This window comes from Amphiura filiformis, chromosome 1, assembly GCF_039555335.1.
Source record: "Amphiura filiformis chromosome 1, Afil_fr2py, whole genome shotgun sequence".
In the NCBI taxonomy this organism is placed as follows: Eukaryota; Metazoa; Echinodermata; class Ophiuroidea; order Amphilepidida; family Amphiuridae; genus Amphiura; species Amphiura filiformis.
Window position 1 is genome coordinate 101,966,925 of NC_092628.1, and position 26,544 is coordinate 101,993,468.

Genomic DNA, 26,544 nt, shown 5'->3' on the forward strand with positions numbered 1-26,544 from the left:
TTGTAGTCAACTTGTTGTACAGACAAGAAAAACAGAAGACATTGAAGGACTAGAGCCAGCAGACAATCTGCAATAGCTGCTGTATTGTAGATATTTGAAAACTTCTACATTCTATATTGTACACAATCTAAACATATTGCCCTAAACCCTTGACATGGAGAGTAGTGAATGATTTAAATTAGTCACAAGCTAAACTAAGAAATATATATGGTAGACTTCATAAGTAAATGATTCAGCCTCACTCATTCAACCTCTGCATAGTAATAGCAGCTAATCATTAAGGGCTGCTATATACTGCTTTAGAATATATTAAAATTACAAAGGATATGTCCTCTGTTCTAGATGAAGGCTATATGAAACATATTTTACAACATATATAGGCTATTATTTCAGCAGTAATTTCAATGCAGATGATGCAACCTACACATGAGACTTTCTTAGAGCAGGAACTCAACGCTCAACCCAGTCATTTTTTTGAGGCACTACAATTTAGAAGCATGTCTTTTACATTATTTCATATTGGAAAATGGTTATCTTCTTGTTTGGTTCTAGTTTGTCTTCAAATTCTCTAAAACCTTTGGACTATCCTTGGTATTATCTATGTATTTTCTCCTCCATTTTAGCACAATATCTATTTACATGCAGGGTTGTAGCTAGCAGAATTTGCGTGTCGGGCGGCAATTAACAGAATTTTCTTGATTTGGCATGATTTCAACAAAAGTGGACATTTTAATGATAAATTTGGTAAAATACACTTGCTTTTTTCAGTTTGAGTGGTGGGCTCTAGCATCAAAATGAACCTTCAGTGGTGGGCTCCAGAAGTGTGTGGTGGGCTCCACCGCCCACTGCCGCCCACCATAGCTACAACATTGTTTACATGTAATCGTTCCTACTTATTTTGTCAATTATAAAGGTGAATTTGTATTTAGTTACCCTTTTACTGTGCTGTATTGCAGCCACAGATTTTTACCCAAAGAGTACAGACTGAAAATGTTCTGTAAATAGCGCTATAGTGCCATCTTGGTGTGTCATGCATGGAGCTTGAAAGGCAAAATACCTCCGGCATTTATTATTGTCAAAGCACGAAATAGAACGGTAATTTGCATCTTCAAGCTTGAATATTACAAAGGTCTATGTGTGTAGCACTAAGAACATATTGGTACAACACAATAGATGCAGCTGCAAACAAGCAATCAAAGTTTACCAGGCACATTTTACCCTCCATGAGTGACACTCAAATATGGCAGAGTCAGAACTCATTGGTTCTACTCCATCGAGTGCAGCAATGATTAGTATAATATCTGAAATATAAAAATGGTGTTTATCACTAATGCACTTGTGAATTAACCATCGATTTTTAATGTTAATCCATCCAAGTTCATGTCTTAGGGATGAAATCAAAACTCGACCAGCGGTTGACCGGCGGTTCCGTCCGGTTTCTATTGTTCTACAGTACTAGTTTCGTAGTGAGACAACATTTCAATATACAGACAAAAAATTACATATACATAACACATATGGATACTTGACAATAATTGATGATAAAAATGTGGTTGTAGTCAACTTGTTGTACAGACAAGAAAAACAGAAGACATTGAAGGACTAGAGCCAGCAGACAATCTGCAATAGCTGCTGTATTGTAGATATTTGACAATTTCTACATTCTATATTGTACACAATCTAAACATATTGCCCTAAACCCTTGACATGGAGAGTAGTGAATGATTTAAATTAGTCACAAGCTAAACTAAGAAACATATATGGTAGACTTCATCAGTACATGATTCAGCCTCACTAATTCAACCTCTGCATAGTAATAGCATCAGTGTATAGCTAAGCATAAAGGGCTGCTATATACTGCTTTATAGTATATTAAAATTACAAAGGATGTGTCCTCTGTTCTACATGAAGTCTATATGAAACATATTTTGCAACATAGGCTATTATTTCAGCAGTAATTTGAATGCAGATGCTGCGACCTGCACATGAGACTTTCTTAGAGCAGGAACTCAACGCTCAAGCCAGACATTTTTTTGAGGCACTACAATTTAGAAGCATGTCTTTTACATTATTTCATACTGGAAAATGGTTATCTTCTTGTTTGGTTCCAGTTTTTGTTCAAATTCTCTAAACCTTTGGACTATCCTTGGTATTATCAACTTATTTTCTCCTCCATTTTAGCACAATATCTATTTACATGTAGGGTTGTAGCTAGCAGAATTTGTGTGTCGGGCGGCAATGAACAGAATTTTCTTGATTTAGCATGATTTTATCAAAAGTGGACATTTTAATGATAAATTTGGTAAAATACACTTGCTTTTTTCAGTTGGAGTGGTGGGCTCTAGCATCAAAATGAACCTTCAGTGGTGGGCTCTAAAAGTGTGTGGTGGGCTCCACCGCCCACTGCCGACCACCATAGCTACAACATTGTTAACATGTAATCGTTCCTACTTATTTTGTCAATTATAAAGGTAAATTTGTTTTCAACAACTCTTCCTATACCTTTGTACATGAGCCAACCGTTGTTAAACCGTGATGAACCCACACTTTTACTGTAGCGTATACGCGAACGCGAGCGAGACTACGCGTTACGCACGAGCGCGTAAAATTCGTCATGCCTGGAATCTTTGTGCGTATGCCAGCTTACAAGTTGAATTCAGTATTTTTCAGGTAGCGGCTAAACATTCAGTGCCGTTTTATTCTGTAGTTTTATTGCTGATATCAAAAGAGAAATCACTGAAGTGTTTGTAAGGCTGAGTGGCAATGATTAACTGACATTCCTCGTAAAATAATCGTGAATTATACGATATTTAGCTTCTTTTTGTTGTTGAAAGGGATTCAATCATGTTTCACTGTTGTTCATCACCGTTTAACAACGATGCGGCCGCGGCGTCGTCTGCGTGGTTTACTTCGCTCGGGCAGCTAAAGCTGCCCTCGCGAAGTAAACCACGCAGACGACGCGGCCGCATCGTTGTTAAACGGCGATGAACAACGGTGAAACATGATTGAATCCCTAAATTTATATTAGTTACCCTTTTAATGTGTAATACACAGCCACAGATTTTTACCCAAAGAGTACAGACTGAAATTGTTTTGTAAATAGCGCTATAGTGCCATCTTGGTGTGTCATGCATGGAGCTTGAAAGTACCTCCGGCATTTATCATCAAAGCCAGAAATAGAACGATAATTTGCGTCTTCAAGCTTGAATATTACAAAGGTCTGCGCGCATAGCACTATAATCAAATGCAGCAAACCTTTGACGAGCACGACTACCGCGATGTTGCAAATTCGGAGCTCAACAACGCGCATGGCACACAGTTCATTCATAAATTTCCACTCGGCAACAGCAGATTGCCTCAGCAGCCAATCAGAGACAAGTGCGTCCAACACAGTAAATATACGATGTATACTTAAAATACGGCGCTCGTCAAAGGTTTACTGAATTTGATTAAGAACATATTGGTACAACACAATAGTTTACCATGCGCATATTTGCCCTCCATGAGTGACACTCAAATATGGCAGAGTCAGAACTCATTGGTTCTACCTGATCGAGTGCAGCAATGATTAGTATAATATCTGAAATATAAACATGGTGTTTATCATACCTTTCTTGTCTGCAGGTTTAGATTGAGCACTAGGTGGTGCACTCGATGCTGATGCCGTTGCTGCGGCTGAATACATGCAAGGACACAGACAGAGAAGGTTACATACATACAAACATGCAAACTTGGGACAAACTCTTAGGTAAGAAAGGGACATATAAAGATGCAGATACACTAAATACATGTACGCTTAAAAACATATTCACATGTAGTGATCAACAAATGCACACAAACACCCCCACACACACATCAAATTCACACACCTTCACATAGACATCAGGTTCACAATGTCAATACATAAAAGGCCATCCTATCATTGGATTTTCTAATCCTACAGCAAATCCAAACAGTTCTCAGCTTGAGTGAGACAAAAGGGAAATCCATATCTGATTGGCATCATTATTTAATTTCTGTTTTGACACTTTCCTTTAATACGCCCACAGACCCACTGCAGGTGCATACTGGAAGGTACATGGCAATTCAGTGACAGGCATTCACTCAACTGGGCACATCTGAGGAAAAACACCCTCTGAGAAGTTCTGTGTACTTTCCTATAAAAGTACAGCATTTTTTTGTGTGGAAAGTGAATAGGCTAAAATGCTAAATCAAGGCGTCTCCACTTAATTTGTTGGAGGGCCACAAGGGGACAAGCCTATTTCAATCATGCATGCTTGAAAGCCATATACACCCCAGTTTTTATGTTTCCTTTACATTTTAGAGTTGATCAAGGGCCAAATATAAGTGGTTGACAGGCTGGGTTTGGCCCTAGAGAACCGTGATCATTTTGTACAGGGTTCCAAATAAAGTAGGATCTTCGCATTCACTTCTGGCCCATGTAAAATGTCATTCTCTGGACCTTGACACCATAGTCGGCAAAATGGATCTTTCCTCTGGCTCATGTCATCCATGCTTATCAATCATTTCTAATCTTCTCCTTTACTTTCACAAACCTATTTGATCTGAACACTCAACAATTGACAAAGGGCCCTTGGAGATTTTGCTGTATTTCCAGCACTGCTTTTAAATGTTGAAAATTTTTATACTTTACTGACACACATGGATTTGATAAAGCTATGCCCAATATTTAACAAATGAGATTCAGATGTGTAAATTTGTAACACTTTTTTTTACCTGCTATAATAAATATGCATCTCAATTTACAAATTGTGAAATTCTGGTGGAAATTCTATTATTTATCTACTCATGCTGTTTCCTGTCAACTGAGGGTTCAGTTTTAGTATGGAAGTTGGATCATTTGTGATGATTCAAGGAAGTAAACGTTTTACAGAGTATTTTGAAGATACTTAGCTACTAACATACATAACCTCACAATCCTTTGTCACAGATATCTTTCAAAAATCTAATGTCTTAGGGATGAAATCAAAACTCGACCAGCGGTTGTACGGTGGTTTCAAACAGTTTCTATTGTTCTAAACAATGGAAACTGGACAGAACCGGCGGTGGAGTTTTGATTTCATCCCCTATGGTATCTTGGGGAGAAAGTAACACATAATAAGCAGATCTTGGTGGAGACGGGAAGAAAGTTGAAATGCTGCAAAAACAAGACAACACAGAACAAGGCCCCACCGTGACCTTGTAACCTCATTCTATGCAGCAATACTAAACCACACGGTATGCTTTAGTGATACGTATTGATTCATACAAACAATTAAAAAAAACAGCCCTTACAGTAGAGTCAACTCTGACTCCCAAAGGATTCAGAATGAATTTCATGATTATGTACATATTAAACCAATGGTGACATCCAAAATTAGGATATCTTGGCCGTAATCATATTCTTGAACACTAGTTGATCTCAACAAGTTAACAATTGATGCTTGTCATCATCATCATGCCACAACACCTGCATATATATACATCTTGGGAGGAAAAACACCTGCTCTCAAAATATACAGCATACACTGGGATCTCTGGGATTAGTAAACAGTTCTATAACCATGTCTTACCTTGTGTATGATGTGGGGGTGTAGTAGGGGGAGGACCCGATGGTTGGTTGGCGATGCTTTGAGTCAAATCACGCAATAATTCTTCTTTCTCTGTGCGTCGTGCAAAGCATAAATCACTCACTTTACATTGAAACTTGACCAGCAGTTGAGTCAGGTCATTGTAGAACTGTAGATCATGAGATAAAAGAACAGAAATTGGGGAATCTTTTAAATATTTATGATTTCTCACACATAAAATAAAATGGCCAACTGAATAATGATAATAATGAATAATGATATACACTTAATAAAGCACTGGCATTCGTCGAGAGACGCTCATGGCACTTTGCAAAAACAACCAATGTACAATAATACAAACATATTATTAATGCAAAAAACAGTTCATCAGTGTTGTATAGTTCATGATATGCATCAAGTCAATTAAAGACTTGTGTTGATCCGCTTGAATTCATTGGCAGATATCTATATACTCTTAATATGAAATACTTTAGGGAAATATAGCTGGATTCAATTGAAAATAAGACAATAATAAATCACCCATTCATCTTCTGCCAATGTAACAGAAATTACCAGGTATATTTTCATGATGAAAAATAAAGAAGTTGAGAAAAGTAATACAAGAAGAAAGAAAACAAAATTTAAAGTATCATGTTGAGAAAAGTAATACAATCAATTTTGAAAACAATCATTTCCTAGTTTAGAATAGTGTACAGAGCTCTTATTTTCATCCAGCACACAATTACATACAGACAAAATCGAACTAATCTGGACAAGAGAAAATGTTAGTAACAACTTTAGTTTAACATCTATCCAAAACAAATCTCCCTGATTTATTAATACAAATTTGTGAGTCATACTAGGGTATAGGCCTACATCACAAAAACAAGAGTAGAGTAACAATCTCATATTAATGCTCTCTGTGCTAGCCATACACTTCAACATAAAAAGTCCCAAGTTTTGAGATATTTTCTCAAATTATCAAGAGCTATCTCAAGAACCACTGAACCAATGCTAGCCTTGTTTGTACTCATTTTTATGCATTTTGCATGCCAAATCCACAAATGGTCATGAAAATTTAAAAAAATTAAAACTTGTCGTCTGCATTCCACATCCGCATGGTCGATCCATCATGTAAAGTAAAATTACATGAAGGAATAACCAACATTGTATGATATTCTAACCCAACCCTACAACATTATACAAGCAAACCCATTGTCAAAGCATTCAATATTAGTTAACGGAAGTCCATATCAAAGCAAATTGTGACAGAAAAATCACTTGTCAATTTTGTCATGAAATACAAATAAATCAGCCGTCAAACGTCATTCTAATAAATATGACATTTCCTTTTCTAATAACTTTTGTAATTAAAATGAAACAAATATGAGTGAAAGTGTGTAATAACGCTAACATGTAATGTCAGTGCTTGTCAGCACCTGTGTAATAACGACGGTGGAAATTACCTATCTACAATTCATCACATGAGTGCAGCAAAGTTGTATCTACTATGGCTGCTGTATAAAATATTCCTTTTAACAAGTTAATGATGTAAATGAGAAATGACTTACATCATACAAGTTTTTTTTCTGTTACAACTTGCTTTGCAACCAGTAATAAAGATTATATACCTCATATATATACATATTCCTGTCATCTGATTGGTTTTAAGTGGGCACATTGTTTTAACTATGCCCTGTATTTGAGAGAATTTCATCAAAATGAACTATTGACAGGTCATGGAAATGAACTATTGAGATCACCCTGCTGTATTGGCTGTATGTAGGTGACAAGGAAGTAATGGGTGTTCTGCCAATTAGATGACCTGACCACAGCATAAGGCAGCTTTGAACAGATCGGTGTAAGTAGCCTAATAAGCTGACAAATATGCCTCCAGGACACATGTACATTATAAATTGCCATAGACACATGTTATAATGTGAGTAAATTAGTGTCTCCTTGTCACAGGAAGCTGGCCCTACATTTAATAATGAGAAGTGGGTCAACATCTTTAATAGTTATCAGTCTTCATTTTGTATGTTTTAACCCTCACCGTTCCAAGGGAGGCGACAGGTTGCAATTTGCTCTCATAATACACATGGATTAACCATAACAAGCCTGTGTACTACAAAACACTACTAACATCCCACCCAGAACCAACAACGTTTTTGTTCATTTTCTCTCTTTATTTCTCCAAAAAAAAAAAAAAAAAGTTGTTTGTTTGTCCTCCACCGCCCGCTCCTCAGTTTAAGGCCTGACCAATATTTTTTTTCATTTTTTTTTTTTTTTATAATTTTTTTTTTTTTTTCAGATTTGGAGTATCTCTAGACCCAGCTGGAGCTAAATGCTAGGATCGTTCATGGTTGAAGATTAAAAGCCCCAAAAAAAAAAAAAAAAAACCCACCATTTTTTTGTCTTCAGTATATGCAAAGTTATAATTTGTGTTAATGTCAGTCTATTATTATTAATGACTTCAAAATACATTGGGTTTATATCCATTTTGAAATCTTAAAAAGACTATGGCATGAACACAAACTATAACTTTGCATAGCATAATGGTTTTTTTAAAGTTACCATGAGTGATTATAGCTTTTAGCTCTAGCTAGGTCCAAGAATACACCAAATCCAAAAAAAATTAATAAAAAAAAAAAATCCGCCTCGCCCGCACCTCATCTTTCAAAGCTGTGGAGGCCAAACAAACAATTATTTTTTTTGGCCTTATTTCCCTTCTAGTTGCCAAAAAGCTCTTCAGGCATTTGGGTTAAGGGCAAATTTCTCCCAAAACAGGCACAAAAATAGCCCAATGAAATATATGTGTTACTGTTATGGCTTGTTTCAAAATCCATCATCCGGTTAACCGCTGTGCACTGACAGAACCAGCAGTTAAACCATGCTCTGTAGTGTCATACAATCTGCCATGGTGCTGGTGGTTGGGTTTTGAAGCCGACCCTTGCTTAGGTTAATGCATACAAAACTTTTACTTCGGTCAACCCTAACCCCCGGATGAAAAATCAATGCAAAATCTGAGTTTTCAGGCCTCACCCCTAACTGCTTTTGAGGGCAGAGGTGCTTGGAAGAAGAAGATTAAGAGGAAAGATGTTGTGGTAGTTTCTGCACAGTTTTGACCCCTCTGGTTTGGAGTACCCTGAACATGATAGCGTTCCATGAGTGGTGACCTGGCCAGACAAACTTTTTGTGTCTATGTAGTCCGATTCTTCTGCAATCACACACCCCCTTGGTATGCTTGCAGGCTGGCAGGGGCTTTGTGTTGTAGTATAGTTTTGGTGCTGTAGCATTTTGTAGCACTCAGGCAATTAGGGTTAATAAACATCTCTTATTCCTTAATGAGTACATCACTTAATGTTGAAACAAGTGAAACATACACTATTTTGTCATCAAATAATTACATACACACATTGCTATATTAAAATGTATTATTTTCTGCAAGACATTGCCTACAGAGGTTTGCAGAGGAATAAACCCCTCTTGTTGAATAGTGGTACCCATTTACCCTATTCCAGATTATCATCAGTAGGATATTTCCTGGTGACTTGAGTGGTGATCTTTACCTTGTACCCTGATTACTAATAGGAAGTAAGTTTGGGTGGAAGTTTCCTTTACTCTGTGACAAATCACATTGATCTAAGGGAAAAGTGGCTACAAAAAGTGGGATTGATCCCTTTCCTAAGGATTCTATAAATGCTGCAAAAAATGTATTGAACTATTGCAATGCTAAGCACCATTTTACTTTGAAACTAAATGGTGATTTGACTTCATAAGCTGGTTAGTTTCAGGTACTGTCCTCCAGAATCATAGTTTTCTCTTTCTCTTTTTCTCTGCTGTTTTTCTCTCTTTCCTTCCACAAATCACCTTATCTACTTTGTAAAAGTGCTTTATAAAAACATATTACTTATGTTTATGTTTTTAACAGGTTGACTTGTAGTTCCCACCAATCACACTGAATGACAAACTGAGCTGTGATTGTAGAAGAAATCTGTGAACTGGAAGATTAGATTGTTTGTCTTGCAAGAGTCACATTAACACACTTAGGACCATGCAGCCACAGAGCTACTCCAATATTAAGAGGAACATTTTTTAATTTGTGATTTTCACCTTGTCTGGGTTGGTAATAGGAAATAATGACTGTTTGGGTATTTCCATCTACTTTCTCTATAGGAAATTGCCAGAATGCGACTAAAAAAAGACTCAAAGAGTGCTTCAAAATGAGGGCATGTGTAAAAGTCAAGCTACAGCCACTCCAGTATTAGTCAATATCCAATTCAGTTATCTTCACTTTGCATCTTGACTAATAAATGCAAATAGGGGTTATTAGTGCAAGAAAGCCCTGTCTGCAATAGCTGCCCTATGTACATTTGATAATTTCTGCATTCTATATTGTACAAATCTCAAAATATGACACCTGGCAGCTATTGCAGATGAGGGCTTTCTTCCACTAATCCCTCAAAATAAAGGTTGGGTGGGAATTTCCTACCAATCTTACTGAATCACAAATTATTCTGATCTAAGAGAAAAATACTACAAAAAGGTCATGGAATTCCCCCTTGCCAAAAAGGCCACTTCTGAAATAGAAAGCTGCCATGTCCTTCTAATGTTATGTGTGATTCCTTCAAAGTGGGCATCTTCACTTGACAATAACCCTCAAATTTTATCCTAGATACGAGAGTGTATTCATGGAACAGGTACTAAAACCACGAAAAAACTTAATACGCTTTCTTGAGCTTCCCAATGGGATCAATGAGATTTCTTTTTGATGACAATTGCAGCATTAGGCACCTCTAAAAATGACCAGAATAATGAAAAAATGAAATGGATTCTGACTCTGTATGAGTCATTTTCTTCCACAAATCAGGAAATACTGTAATCAAATGTATAGCTTGCTTCTTGTAATGGGCTGTTCCAGTTAAAACCCATACACCCCCTATGGAAGACATGACCTTAATCTGCCAAACAAGGAGTTCAGGTAGCCCAATTTGAAATTCACACTCCCTGTATGGGAGGGCGAGTTAAGCGCAGCGGTAGTTCCTCGCTTTGCACCACTGAGGTCCCGGGTTCAAGCCCGGCGCCGCCCAAGGACTCATGTGCACTTGGTTTATCCCGATTCCATGCTCGCTCTCGCAGGTTTTCTCCGGGATCTCCGGTTTCCTCCTGTATCATAAAAATCGGTGATTAGTTGTTTGGTTATCAAAAAAACTTCCTTCACCCAATGGAATTTGGGGAGCTGCACAGATAATTGGAGGATGTTACAATCTAAATGCGGATAGGTGTGCGCCGTTCGGCAGCAACTGGCCTAGTTGATGCGACCTGATTGTGATGATTCACCATTGCAGCGAAATTACAGCGCTTTGAGTCCTCTAAGATCTGGAGAAAGGCGCTTTATAAATCCAAAATTTATTTATTTATGGGAGATTAAGATCATGTCTTCCATAGGGGGTGTGGATTTCAACAGGAATAGACCAATACATACCACTACTCTAACAAATTCAACAGGAAGTTCAAGGCTACTTGATTGAGTAATGATTCTTAAGTCTGCTGAAATTCACAGACCTGGGACTTTATTAGATTATCTCTCTGACAAGCCATAAATAACAGACTGTAATTAAGGCCCTAGGATTTTCACCCTAAACAAATATAATTCCAAGGGCATGAAAACATTTTGCTCGAACTGTACAAAATCAGTTACTTTCAGCCAAAATATTAGTACTTTGCTGAATGTATTTTGCACATACATGCATGAATGCATACACACAGATATACCCCTTGCACCAACAAACACACCCCTACACAAACTCTATACCTTATGGAAATCACAAACTTTTTTCCTGATGGAGGAAAATTATCTCCATAAGTTCCGCAAATAAGTTCATAATTGTGACAAGTCCAACATAGATGAAACATCTAGACTGTTGGCACCAGAATAAGAGTACACAAAACAAGCCGAAAAGGCTTCAAAGAAAGCCTTCACCCGATCCCAGAGACAAGCCTCCATTACAGGGGAGGATAACAAATCGGCAATAACTGACCATGTTTCTAAGGAAAACCATGCTATCAAATGGGAGAAATCAGAAATCAAAGACAAAGAACAGAACAGAAAGATTTATCAAATAAGCCATCTGGATAAGGAAGGGGGGGGGAATACTCAACAGAGACAAAGGGAACTACTTTCTTCCGCACATATATGACCAAGTCCTAAAACAAACAGTGCCATAAACGTCAGCTCCATCAGGAGGCAGCCTTCCAGTTGCAGGGATTGGTCATTCAAATTGAGAAAGTGCTAAGTGTTAGCACAAAACTGTCATTTTTTGTAACTTTTTATCTCCATAAGGTTGTACCGAATCCATAATTGGCACCACAGGGCATACCCAATGGAAACACACACCTTAAAAACAAAAATCCACAGGGTAGACTCCCTGGAGATGTTTACTTTATTGGTACGATCAATTTGCAATTCTAATGCCCTGTGGTGCATTTTTCCTTATGGAGCATTGTTTTGTATCTCCACAAGGAAGTATATCTCCATAAGGTTGTTATAAAACCCATAATTGGCCCCACAGGGCATTAGCGTAAGACCCCACATATAAGTGTGGTTTTTATTTCATATTACTAATTGAATTGCCTTCTGGGCATTTCCATGCTACTACCTAGTACCTATCCATCTATCAAAACTGTGTCTGTAAAGGAAAGGATAATATCTACGACTGACTGACACAATCTGATCCATGCAGGCAGGCCTAAGTAGGCAATTATGATAATTGAGTTAAACATAACTAACCAAAAAAAATAACCAAACATACCCATACTATAGTTTGTTTGGCTTATAATTACCGATACTTATTTGGTTTTTGTTACTGCATACATCAAAAGTCCCAACTCATGATGTGTCCACTTGTACCAGTCACATATTACACAATGCCCAACAAGCATGCACGCTATTCTATATCAATACACAATGTTATGAGTCCCAATTTTTCCGCCACTTATAAGCCGAACAAACTACGCCACATGCAGCCAATTAAGCGCCTTGGTGCTTAGTAAATCATTTTTAGGGAGCACTTGTTATTTACTGTGTTATGAAATTTGAACTTGATATTTTGGAAGCAGCAGTATGCTGCCAAATAAAGGAATATGTAGAATGAAGTTTCAGTAAATCAAACCTGATGACCAGATTCTTCATCTGTGATTTAATCATGGTAAATTATGAGTTTTGACCCAATTTCATGTCAGAAAAGTAAACTGAAATGGGGCACTTAAACAAATTTAAATAAGAAAGGTTCCCAGGGCACTAATTACGGAAGTAGCGCTGAAACCCTTACACCATCTGAATATTTAAGGTGTGAGTTTCTATAATACCAAATGTGTATTACAGTTTTTTGTATACTTCTGCCTGCATCTCAACTTCACAATTCCTACCTTTGGCCTGATTAGATCAACTCACTTCACATATCACTACACCTCTAGGAAAATACACTTCTACATTAAGTCTGTTTTTAGTTCAATATTTATCATTTCAGTGATATCACTGCTTTACATTGGCACCTAGGGTGTTCAAGTGACCTGCCATTCACTGATAAGAATAAGACCTAATGCACTCTGACCAGGCTATTCCAGTTGAAAGCCATACACCCCCCTATGGAAGACATGATCTTAATCTCCCACACAGGGAGTGTGAATTTCAATTGGGTTTACCTGAATTGGTAACTTCATTTGATATCTACACCCTCTGTATAGGAGATTAAAGCAATGTATTCCATAGGGGTGTATCATAGACTTCAACTAGAATAGCCAATTAGGGAACTAGAACTAAGACCTCTACAATTAGGTGTTTCTGCAAGGAAATGTGTTAATTTACTGGAATTTAATCTATTTTCTATTGATGAGCAAATTTGCTCATTGTTGAATGACTCTTTTTGGAGAATACCTCATGGGCCCTGATTGGTTTTGTAATCGTCTAAGGAACCAATCAAAATAGAGGTTTAGCCATACTGATTATTCATACCACATCTCTGATTGGCTCAATATATAATATAGCCCTCTTTGTAACCAATTAAAATTGTTATTAGAGGCCAATAATGCAGTTGGGAGTATCCATGGAGATAAATATGGGAAAAATATTTCCCACGGAAAGTAGAATCATTTACCTAATTCCAGCACACAAGAACTTACAGTGTTGCAGGAGATTATGAATTCATATTCATTTGAGTGATAAGAAATGTAGATCACTAAAGTTTGTTCGGCTGATATAAGGCAGATATTATTTGGCTTTGGTTACTGTGCGCATCAATAAAGTCCCAACTCACGCTCGCGTAAATTCACATAAGCATGCGCCAGTCACGCATTATGCAACGCACAACTAAGCGTAAGCATTACGCCCAACTGCGTGCATGCCATTCTATATTGATACACTGTGTTTTGAGTCTTATTTTTTCTGCCTTATATAAACCGAACAAACTTTAGGGGAGGACAATTCCAGGTCTAATTTTGATCATTCCAACCACATTTTACATACCAATATGCTACACACACCCTATGGAAGTCATTACCTAATCTTGCTCCAACACAGGTGGTGTAGATTTCAAATGGAGTTACCCATTCAGGTAATCCCATTTGAAAGTCACACTCCCTGTGTGGAAGATTCAGACATCACATCTTAGGGGGTATGGATTTCAACTGGAATTTCTTATGGTCCAGGAGCATGCTTACAGGTCAAAATCTCACATATATGTAAATATTCTCTTACCTTAGTACCCTCTTGTAGGTTAGCTGTTAGCTCCATATAATTATCATAGGCACCAGCAAGATTACGCTGTACATCCTCTCTTTGTTTGGCACTAGGATGGCTAGCTATTACACTGACTTTAATATTCTCTTACCTTTGTACCCTCTTGTAGGTTAGCTGTTAGCTCCATATAATTATCATAGGCACCAGCAAGATTACGCTGTACATCCTCTCTTTGTTGGGCACTAGTGTTGGTTTGTTTAGCTGCACTAAAACGAGTGTTCGCATCCTGAAAAAAGAAAATAATCGTTCAAATATTAAACCCATTACTTTGCTCATTAATCCATACAATTCTACTTTATGTCACATGATCAAGGGAATGAGTTGAATGTCTCTAATATTATTTTTGAGATATTGGCAAAAACTGTGTTCAAATTCTTTTATTTTATATTGTTTTCAGGCATTGCTCATAACTCAGTAACCAGATGTCTGGTTTTGATGGGGTTTACATCAAAATGTAGCATTCAACAATCATGCACCTCCCTGGACCATTTTGTCAAATTTTGCCCCAGCACCCAGAAGGTTATCTTGCTCCTCTTGGCCGCCCCTCCTGAATACAGTCCTGGCTACACTACTGTTACCAACAAGCATCCCTGATTTGGCCTGCTCAGCAAATGAGGTGCAGATATTTCATGACATGATTGAATTAGCCATGCTTCTGCAGCAATAATGATATTGGCAATTTGATTGGCTTATCTTCATTTCGTGGCTGTGTTCTATTACACAATAGAGAACAGTTTGACGGTGCCTGAACTACATGTTTGTTACTCTCAGCACACAACCAGAAGGTGATCCTATCACAATGGCGTAAGACATGGGCACACCGGAATTAGTGCTGTGTTTCGTGACACAGTCATGTGCGACTTACATAAAACCCATTTACCTTTTTTCATTTAAATGGTTGTAAAAAGTGGATGTGAATTACATCCAAACATGATTTTACAATTGCTCTGTTGAAAATTGACAATAAAGATATGTTTATGAGACCCTCCAATGTATATATTGTCTGATGGAACACAGAAGAAAACATTTTTTATGTGGGTCATCAGCTTTGTTTCACTTAATAAAATAGTATCTTCTATTTCCTATCAGGTGATAGATACATGGCTGGGTCTCAAAACAATACAGGGTTCCCGCACCTTGAAGCCTTTAAAATTCAAGGACTTTTCAAGGACTTTCAAAGTCCAAAGGCATGATTTTCAAGGACTTACCACAACACAAAAAGCTGCATATTAACGAAAGTGACAGCTCCTCTCCACACCTAATTTTCAAGGACTTTCAAGGACCTTGTGCAAATTTTTAGGACTTTCTAGGCCTTGAAAAGGTGTTTTCAAATTCAAGGACTTTCAAGGACCGCGGGAGCCCTGACAATACTTTTATTCTTTAAATAAGGGTCCCACCTCCAAATTTATGTAATGCACATGCTATATTGTAAACATAAATGCAAAGAGCAGTAATAAATGATGCAGGTCTTACCTGAACGCTGTTAAGTAAACCCTCCTGTCGGCGTAAACTATCGCCAACCTGATGTATAAGTGGTCCATACATTGCATCTAGATTCTGATTAGAAATGGCTTCTTCATTGATGACACCATCAGCTGCTAAGGCTGACAGAAATTTGGTACCTACAGGCAGATAAGGCAGTGGCATATAAAGGGATATAACAAAATTTTAAATGTTGTGGTTTTGATTAATACTTAATTCCTTCTCTTGCTAAATGTAAATGACATTGCCACCATCAACCATGTACCTAAGATTTAAAATAACTTGCATAAAATAACTTTGTTACAAACCATAATCTTAAACTCAATTCTAGAACCAAGCTCTGGATGAACTGTTACATTTTTGATACCTCCGATTTATGAACTCTTCTTATCTAGTTCCAAAAATATTGTCAACATTCCGTTTCATAAAACCCAAGCCATCATGACCAACACCAATGGACATGCTTGATTCCACTGCATATGCTCAAACCTACCCCATTGCAAGTACTTTGTGTATGAATGGTAGTGTAGAGCATGCTCACTGATTATGCTCAAAACTGCCCACAATACCACTGCACGAACTTTAAGCATGCAAAACAGCATCTATATAGTATGCGCACTGTGTATGCTCAAAACTACCCAAAACATGGCCACTGCAAATGCTTTGTGCATGCAGAATAGCATCAAGTATGCCCACTGGCCTTTCATGACATGGTTTCAGTTCGGGCACAAATCATCTCAGGAAAACAAGTTGGTTCTCAAATTGTGTGTGTTCGCAATCGCCTCAAATTAGTCAACAGCCAAACTGTTGCTTTCTTCAAAATGTTGGTGAGAGCTGTCAGCTAGCATCTTCAGTCACCAGTTCCTTTTATCGCTTAGTTTTTCTTTTGTCTTTTTAATGGTTCCCACAGTGGTCTTGGTCATTAGCGTTTAACATGGCTATTCAGACAAATGCTGTTAATAAATAAACATTACCATAAGAATTTATAACTTACGCATATCACAAGATGTATTCTTGATTTCAGATTCCATGACTTCTCGTTCATTTTTAATAGCTTCTACTTTCTTCATCAAATCTCTTAATTCTTGTACTACTGGAGTTTTAGCCAAAGCTGCACCTGCACTAGATGGTGGTAATGCTGCTGCTAACTGACCCTGCATTAAGACAATTGATAAATGAACATATAAATGATAGAATCTCTAGATGGTTTCTTCATTATGTGTCCCAATTCCTATAGATGAGTTGACATGTGTATTGTGTTTATATTTGGAATAACCTCTGTTGGTATGAGATCAAAACTGAAAGGAAAAAGATCCTATAGCTGACATAGAGGAAGTTTATTCTTTCGTTTCAAATCCAATGATACCAAAATTGTTATCAAACTTGCTTATAGGTGGTTGCAAGCTACATAATATCCCAGAATTAAAACAACAAAGGTTTTGCAAGACTTTATGCTGGGTCTGCCATAGGACTGTGTATTATTTGCCCTGTGTGAAACAACAGAAGGCGCCCTGAATGTAAATATCTGTACATCCATATCAACAGGATGCACAGGTCAGCTGCTACATGTTTCCCTTTTTACATAATAGTTAGGAAAAAATACCCGACTCATCTCAAGTGGAGGTCACTTCAAATCATCCCTAAGTCACATGGTTTAGGAATGTTCTATGTATTCCTAAACTATGTGACTTAGTTATAATATTACTCAGTTTTAACAGTATTGGCACAGGAAGTAAGAACTTGTATGTTCTACTCAAACTTTAGATTATTATTATTACTATTATTTATTCTTTCTTTATTGAGGGTTATACTGCTTCAGTGACAAGCACTGCTTTTCAAGCAGGCCCTCATTGATACATGTTATATAGCAACAAAATATATTACGAAACACAATATTTACAAAGTATCATACAGTATTTACAATGTATTTACAATATATTACAAATAAGTATAATGGTGTCATCAACTACTAGAGAATTATAAATACCATGATTCAAAATACAGAAATACAATAATTATATTTATATACAAAGATCAAGCAAGTAAATGAATAAAATATAGATAAAGACAGGCCTAAATGTCTTTAATTTTTGATTGAAATTGGCCGAAAGTCATATTTTCCATCTGAGCTCTTACTGTCGGTGGCAAAGAATTCCATGCATAGGCTGCCCTGACATGAAAAGTACGTTGACCTGAATTTGATTTAAATTTTGGTACAATCAATGTATTAGAAGTATGATTTCTAGTTATATGATTATGGTTATCATGAACAAAATCAAATTGAGAAGATAAGTATGATGGATATTCATTCTTTAAACATTTGAAAACAGTCATTAATAGAGTATTATGCAATCTTTGATCAAGTTTAACCCACTGCAATGTATTCATTAAATCATTAGTTGGTGTCCTTATATCTGCTGAGAGAATTATTCTAGCTAAATTATTATGAAGTACCTGAAGCCTATTATGGTACTCTACACTAAAATTTATTTTAGATTATTGTTCACCGGTTTGGAATGTTAACAAGAAATGTAATATTGATACACTGGAACAGATACAGCATCGTGCTACTAGATCCATTTTTGGACATCGTAGGGGGATCAATCATAAGAGGATACACTCAGAACTTTAAATCTCGCAACTTTGAAAACTAGAAGGACTTATTTATCTGTTTCTTTTGCTTGTTCTTGCCTAACTTAAACCAATGCCAATCTCTTTCTTTTCTCCAGGTGGTGCATTTAATACTGTACTTGAAACTTTCTTTTAAACAATCAATCACTCCTGAAACTCATGCTTACAAAATTTCTTCTAGTAAAATTCCCAGTTTTATGGTCTGCATTTCCATCAGATATCAGAGACTCCTATTTCACCTGTAGCAAATCTGCTTTTAAATCTTAACTAAAAATCTCACTAAATATGCATCATGATGATTAAATTGTATTGATGCTTTTTTGTATGTTATATGCTTTGTATATGGAGTTCTGCTGAGGTGGGAGCACTGCATCTTGTGGTTAGGTTAAAGTGCTCTTTTGTGCTTTCAGTGCTCCTTGTCAGCTCAGCAGACCTTAGTTTTGTTCCAATTTTGTTGTTGCTTGCCAAATGACTTTTTTTTTACTTAAAGCTTTCCTCCCATGACACAGGTAGGTCCTGGAGATAGCTGCCTAGCCACTATGCTTCGCCACTCAGCTCTGTTGTTTGCCATCCGACCGGCTTCTACTACGGATTGGATTCCCACTGCACTGCAGTTTGCTTTGATGTTGTCCATCCAGCGCATTGGGGGTCTTCCTTTAGGTCGTTTCCCTGGGATCCTTCCTTCCAATACGATTTTTGGGTATCTGGATGGAGGCATTCTTTTCACATGGCCATAGTAGGACAGCTGTTTTGCACGGATCTTGTTCATTACAGTGCACTGGTAATCAAGGGTGTCTCTGATTGAGGTGTTTCTAATCCTGTCTCTTCTAGTAACACCCAGGATTTTTCTGAGACAAGCCATTTCAAATACCAGAAGACGCTGCTCATTTTGATTGTCCAAGCTTCAGAGTCATAGGTTGCTATAGAAAGCACCAGTACTTTGTACAATTCCAATTTTGTTTGGGTTGATATTTCTTTGGATTTCCAGTTGGGGTTGAGTTTTTGCCAAATGAATAAAATAAAAAATAAAATAAATTAAGACATCAGCACATTATACTGGTGATTTGACCATTGAATCATGATGGGTGTGTGACATAAGCAATGGCTATATCACTTATAGTAATAGGGTCTTTCCTCTTGGAAAAAAACCCTATTCTGTGACTTTAGCCCCCAGCCTTGGACCAAGGCTATGACCCTAGTTCATGGTAACATATATGTATATAATGTATAATGTATCTCAATACATTTCTCCCATTTCTACCTACCTCAGGATTTGACAGCAATGCAATATGATCCCTGCTGCTATTGTACTTTTCTCTGACCTTCCCGTCAGCCTCTGTTGCATTGTTAAGGATTGCCCGGTATTTACCCCCTTCTGTACGTAGTGTGCTAGTCAGCTGCTGTGAAGGCAACCTACTCCAGCGCTCCTTGAAACGTTCTCTCATCTCTTGATCTGACTTGGCTTCCTCATCAAGTTGTCGGAATGACTGCAATACATAAATATATCATAAATATATAATCAGCACATTCTAATTAAGCAATCAAGTAAGTTAAATCAGATATGTGCTCAACTCAAGTGCTTTAGTATACATGTGGTAATTAGAGAATAAACAATTGGAATTCGCTGTCGTAGTGCACATTAGTAATTGGTTACTGCTCCAAGCCTGGGCTCATACACCTGTTTCAAATTTTGATATGCCATAGGCTTTGTGGTGTGATCATTTCAATCAGTGGTTCGTAACAAAGAAAGCGTGATCTAGTTGACCTAGCCACGGTCATATTCTTACGCGCACTATGACAGCGAATTTCTCACTATTCTCTATTAAGTCATAGAGGATAGGCAGTTCCAATATTTTGAGTAGTGGATACTGGTGCAGCCGGTTGAACAAAATATTGGACCTGCCAATTTTGGGAGCATGGTGGCTTAGTGGTTAAGTGATCGGACCCGTAATCATAGGGTTGCAGGTTAGAGTCACATTGTTGCCAATGTCTTGAGTTCTTGGGTAAGACACTTGATCCTGTTTGCTTCAATTCACCCAGGTGTAAATGGGTGTAAATGCTGGGAAGGTAAACACATGCATTGTGCAGGAGGTGTGGTGGACCCTCTCAGCAACATTACACACTGAGGAGTTTGGCACAAAGTTACTTCAAAAGAGAGATGGGCACTCCAGCTTATAAACACAGGCCTGAACCTTTACCTATTCTCTATGACACAATATTATGTTTTGATGAATCTGTATGTTATTTTCTAATTTTGATGTTTGATGTCTAATGAATAAAATAAAATAAACAAATAAACACAACTTTGCAACCACAAATATGTTAATATCGTTAGTTACCTCATCCAAGATTTCAGTATTTCTCTGTAGTAACTCAGGTAAATCAGCAAATAATTTATCAATAGCTTGTAGACCGCCTTTAGCTTGGATCTCTCTAGATTTCTCCAACAGTGATGCAGGCACAGCATCTCCTCCAAGATCTTCAATTGATGCTGGTAAGTTGAGAGAGCTCAGCACACTGTCAATAAACACAATATATGGATATGCCATTATCAACATTTTTTCTCATTTTCCTCTATGAAATAATATTAAAAAGTACAAAAAGTTTATCCAGAGGTAACTCACTCTAAATTAAATACACTCTTTGCTAGTCTCTGCTAAAACCAAATCACAATTAAAAGAATGAGCTTAGCAAATTAAGCACTGGGCTATTCCATTTAAAATCCACACCCACTGCAGAAGATTTAAGAACAGTATTCCACACAGGGAATATGATTTTCAAATGGAATTAGCTAGGGTTAATTATTTTGAAACCCATACTCCCCTTGTATATAGCTTTACCTATATACAACTGGAGTGAGTATTGTATTGCCCAATTTCTATTTGAAACCCATATTTCTTTTGTGGAAAATTAAGCTAAATCTTCCACACAGGGGGAGAGGTTTTCAAATGAAATACTCTATTACCAGTAACTGAAAGCCCAGTCAATTCTCACAGTGATCATCAACTTTGAAACCTCTGCTTGCTTTCCATGTCACAAAACTATTTGTGATTGAAAATGGAGTCAGCTACTAAAATTGACCCATCTTATTTTACCAAGCAATATTTCCAATACCACAAATTAACCATCTATCTAACATACTTGAATTCCTCCAAGTTGAATGCCTTTCCTAAATGATTTATCCACAAATGGCATATATTGTGCATTTATTCCTAAAGTAAAGAGACCAGTCACATGTTAAAATGTCGATTAAAGATCATTCGTTTCATTCCTTTACCAAATCTAGCCCCATGGGAATTACTGTCATTGTTTCAGAACTCCTGACTTGTAAATTAATATAATCATTAGAGTAAAACAAAATGCAGCTTTGAATCTCTCAGCAATTTTAAGCTTACTCTCATTCAGCCCTACTGACTATTCTTACCATATCTTTAATTGGTTCAATAAATGATATAGCCCTCTTTGTAGTCACTCAAAATAGCCGATAATTTGGCAGGGAGTGCTCATGGGGCTTGTATTGGGAAAGACAGCTTTATGATTAAACCATTAACCTAGAAACTATATATACTACTTTCTTCTTTGCAAGGTAGTGATGTCAACATGCTGAGGCAGTTGTGCAGCGTGCACATCTATTCAGTATCTTTAAACACGAGTGTGTACATCAGCGCTTTGAGTGAATGATCACGATTTGATGCTGTCTCAAATGAAATGCGCATTTTAATATGCCACTGCCTAGCCAAGACAAAATATACAAAACCCACAGATTAACTTACCTGTTCATAAGCTGAGTGTTTTCTCTTAGTTTGCCTATCTCTCTGCTTACAATCCCTACTTTCCTTGATTCAAATGCCGACATTGAGTTGTGTACAGATAATGGAATAAGTTTCTCGAACATATCTAAAGAGAGATAATAATGCAGAAGATTTAATATTGAGATAAATGCAAATGTCCAATCAAAAACTGAATGGACAATGGATTAATTGAACATTTTAAAAATGAGGTAACAGTGATGTCTACAAACAAAACTTAGCAACTGGTCCATTGATATGGACATTACTTTAATGTAGTGGCCCCTCAGCCACTATTGGGTTTTGCCTAGCTCCGGCCCAATGTTAAAAATAAAATATGCCTGAGGGAACAGCACATGACCACTACAATGTTTGATTAGATTATAATTACTGGCCACTATCTATTTTGAGGTCACTGCATGAACTCTGAGGGGTTTGTTTTGGTCCGAGGTAATTTTCTAAGAGAGCGTGAGCTTCCGAGGCAAAATACCAAGGCCCAACAATTTCAAGCAATGACTGTAAAACAGATGGTGCAAAGTTATTATTGTCATTCATTACCCATATCTTACAAATTTGTTTCATGAAAATAACACAATTTTTTTGTTTGAAAGAATATTGAAAATATATTTTCCGACCACCAATGCACATATATGTGATGCACACGTGAGCATGTTTACTCGCGGTGATTAGGCATGTTTGTTTGGGCATTAAGAAACAATACCAAAATGTGTGTTATTTATGTACGAGATTGCCAAAATGTGTGTTATTTATGTACGAGATTGCCAAAATGTGTGTACGAGATTGCCAAAATGTGTGTTATTTATGTACGAGATTGCCAAAATGTGTGTTATTTATGTACGAGATTGCCAAAATGTGTGTTATTTATGTACGAGATTGGCACTCACTTTGCAGTCAATTGTAAGATATTAAAGACCTAAATTTTGAATCCACATGTCTATAAATAAAAATGGATTACAAATACATTTCCGAAGGTATCAATAGCCTTTATATTATTGCCTATATCTGATATATTGCCAGGCAAAGAACAATGACAACTGCCACCAACTGTTTGGTATGATGTCACATGTCACCTTATCTATGTGGAATGCATGTTATTCATATACCAAGTTGTTTCAGTTGTTCTCTCAGCGTTTTAATCAAGACTCATGATTCATGAGATATAAGGTGGAAGCACCATTTCTGACATAAATTGATCCCAAAATAAGTGAAATAAAAAAAATGGAAAAAAAAATCCAATAATTGGATTTACTTTTTGAACAGAAAGTTTTTAATAGTAAATTTTCCTAAACAACATGGTATCCTGAAAGTTTACAATAAAATAATTGACTGAGGCATATATACAATCTTCACACCAAATGCATACATGTTCATCAGTTTATTCTGAAGTACTTCTAATAATACCATCAACACAGGGCTCACCTGTGTGGACTCACACACGTACCTTGGAATTTAGCATTCATAGGTCTAGGTATCTCTGTTGGTTTTGCCAATGGTGCTGAGCCTATTGCTGACAAACCCTCTGCTTTAGGAACTACATCGTGGTAGATGAAATCATTGTCTTTCTTGGCTGACTCAAGAGCTCGCTGCACTTTGCCTAAGATGTCCTTGAAGTTCATTGTCTGTCCTGCCCTGGTGGTAGCAGCCTTACACAAATCTAATGCATGCTGTAGAGAAAGATACAACAGAGGTGTATTACAGACTCAATGCTCTGCATACTAGCCATAGGCTTCAACATAAAAAGTCAAGGTTTTGAGATATTTTCTCAAAATATCAAGAGCTATCTTAAGAATCAATGAACCAATACTAGACTTCTTTGAAACTTGTCGTCTGCAGTCGACATTTGCATGGTGAGAGTTAAACAGGGTGTAATTATGTCCCATCACATTTTGGACAAAATATACAAATGAGGGCCTTACTATTCAAGATTAGACTTGAACACTTGATTATAAAACTATACAGCACCATCCATCTTCATACTTCCATCCATCCTTTCATTTAGTAAGCAACAGCACAAATAACCTTCCCATGGCTTTAAGTTTATCAAGGATAAACATACATATACTTTGATCAGCTCGTAATCGGCGGGTCTTATAACATCGCGGATTAATATCTATATGTTTTATTTCGAGAATTGTCTTGATACCTCTTGCCAGAAGCATCACAACTATTCAGTCAAGTCCGATCTTTGTCAATTTTCTTTAACAAGCACAATAGAGAGAGACCAGACAGGTCAACTATGGCACTTATAATGTGGGTCTACTTTTCGGCGTAGTGATAAAAAGCTTAACAATTCATACTGCAGTTACTGTCCGTTTTCCTATACAAAATACACAGTGCTCTCACCATTGACGCGCGACCTTTACAAATAGTGTATGTTTAGAAGTATAGGCATTTGCCTAGTTAACATCACTGTGTGAAAAATAACCGGCCAATATTTAAAGTATTCTCCAAACTTCTAGCAAATATATTTCTCTAAGATGACCTAAAATTACAGCTAGGTTAGATGTTCAGAAATAGTCGCACTTTGGTAAAATATGAGTGAGGGCAAGGCATAGCTAGCTCATAGCTAGCCAACTCCCCGTGTTAATTGAATGGAGATTTGACTGAAAATATTGGTAACGGACCGCTCACTTCTGAAGGATGCCACAAAAAAACGGTACAATCTACATTTAAAGTATTCTATGAAATTCTAGAAAATATAGTTTTGTAACATGTCCTAAATTTTTAGCTAATTTAGGTGTTTGGAAGTATTCGCACTTTTGTGTTTTAGAAAGGATATGTAAACGACAGATAACACCAAAAAATATGAAGAAATTATTTCCAAACCGTGTTAAGTCAACAATCATTATGTTGCTCATTTTCAAGAATGCTGGTTAACAAAAAGCAGACCATTGTCTCATTTCGTGAACAAAGGTCCACATACCATTATTACCTTGCATTTCCTTTATAATCGGTTACCCAACTGAAACTATAATACTACCAGCTCATTGCGATACCGCACAGGTAAAACAGACACATGTGCACAACCAGAGAAGATCTGATTTAATCAGGTGAGCTGTTTTCAATGAGTGTTATCTTGGCTTAATAGCTTTTAATGGGGTTTAAGTCCTGCAAAGGTCGAAGTGAATTCTACTGTAGACATGACTGCATCATGTCCCGCCGATTACGAGCTGATCAAACTATACATATATACATAAAGATATTTATAAAGCGCCTTTAAAATTTATCAAAGCGCTGAACAAGGAGAGAAAGGATGGAAAAAAGAAACACAAAAGGAGCAAGAAAGAAGCTAACTGAAAAGTGAAAAGGTGAGTTTTCAGTTTCTTTCTGATAACTGGAATTGATGGAGACGCCCTAATGGCTTTAGGGAGTTTATGCCATTCCCTCGGGCCAGAGACAGAGAAGGTATTTAAACCAGCTGCTCTACATGCCCTAGGCTGACTAAGCAGAATCTTATCGGAAGAAGATCTCAATCCTTCTCTCCCGGGAGCATAGGTTGAAAGAAGCTCACAAAGATAATTAGGGGCACGGCCCTGAGAGCACTTGAAAACATAAAGCAAAAGTTTAAAAAGAATTCAGTCCTGGATTGGAAGCCAATGCAATTGAATGAGAAGGTTGGAGGTACCAGTTGAGCGAGGGACAGAGAATATCAAACGCACAGCACGATTTTGCAGCTTCTGCAGTCTATTTCTTTCACCTTGAGTGATACTATAGAGGATTGCATTGCCATAATCAAGTATGTGAGAACGAACAGCATGGTGACAGGTTACTACATTACACTTACCGCAAGTCTTGCAATCTCTTCACCATAGCTCTTCTTATCCTTACACACCATAGACTGATAGAATTCTGCCAGACATTGCATATAGGCTTGTTTCCCTGCTAGTGTTGGGATCCATTCTTTAGGTATAACCTCTTTCACATGAGGGACCTGACAATGCTTCAAGGCTTCCGCATACAGGTCACATGCTGTGTGCGATAACTTGGCAATCACATTATTCTTCATGTTATCTGTAATAAGGAAAGGCAAGCAGTATTTAAGAGGTAGGTTTGTTTGATTTATTGGAGACATTTTTGTTAATTTTGATTTGTGTGTAAGGGCTGCAGTGTTGTGACCACAAGACACCAAGGTCACAAGTCAAGCTAAGTCTTTAGGTTTACTCAAGTCATCACAACAGTGGAGCCAAGTCATTGAAGAGGGTCATCACCTTATTGATAGAGGGGATGATCCCTCCAAGGGCCTCTTGCTTTGGCT

General features: G+C 37.2%; 1 protein-coding gene across 2 annotated transcripts in view; it reads right to left on the reverse strand.

The window, feature by feature from the left end:
* Positions 1 to 26,544, reverse strand: part of LOC140160774 (programmed cell death 6-interacting protein-like) — a 56,311-nt gene that overhangs the window by 22,098 nt on the left and 7,669 nt on the right. The window contains exons 6-15 of one of the 2 annotated variants that reach the window (XM_072184075.1): positions 26,074 to 26,300; positions 23,731 to 23,953; positions 22,254 to 22,377; positions 20,820 to 20,997; positions 19,746 to 19,967; positions 16,844 to 17,003; positions 15,841 to 15,989; positions 14,459 to 14,593; positions 5,574 to 5,739; positions 3,610 to 3,675 (exon numbers count right to left, since the gene is read on the reverse strand). In XM_072184075.1, the coding sequence (XP_072040176.1) occupies positions 3,610 to 3,675; positions 5,574 to 5,739; positions 14,459 to 14,593; positions 15,841 to 15,989; positions 16,844 to 17,003; positions 19,746 to 19,967; positions 20,820 to 20,997; positions 22,254 to 22,377; positions 23,731 to 23,953; positions 26,074 to 26,300 (1,650 nt within the window). The remainder of the gene's footprint in view (positions 1 to 3,609; positions 3,676 to 5,573; positions 5,740 to 14,458; positions 14,594 to 15,840; positions 15,990 to 16,843; positions 17,004 to 19,745; positions 19,968 to 20,819; positions 20,998 to 22,253; positions 22,378 to 23,730; positions 23,954 to 26,073; positions 26,301 to 26,544) is intronic. The other variant, XM_072184083.1, reaches the window with a different exon arrangement.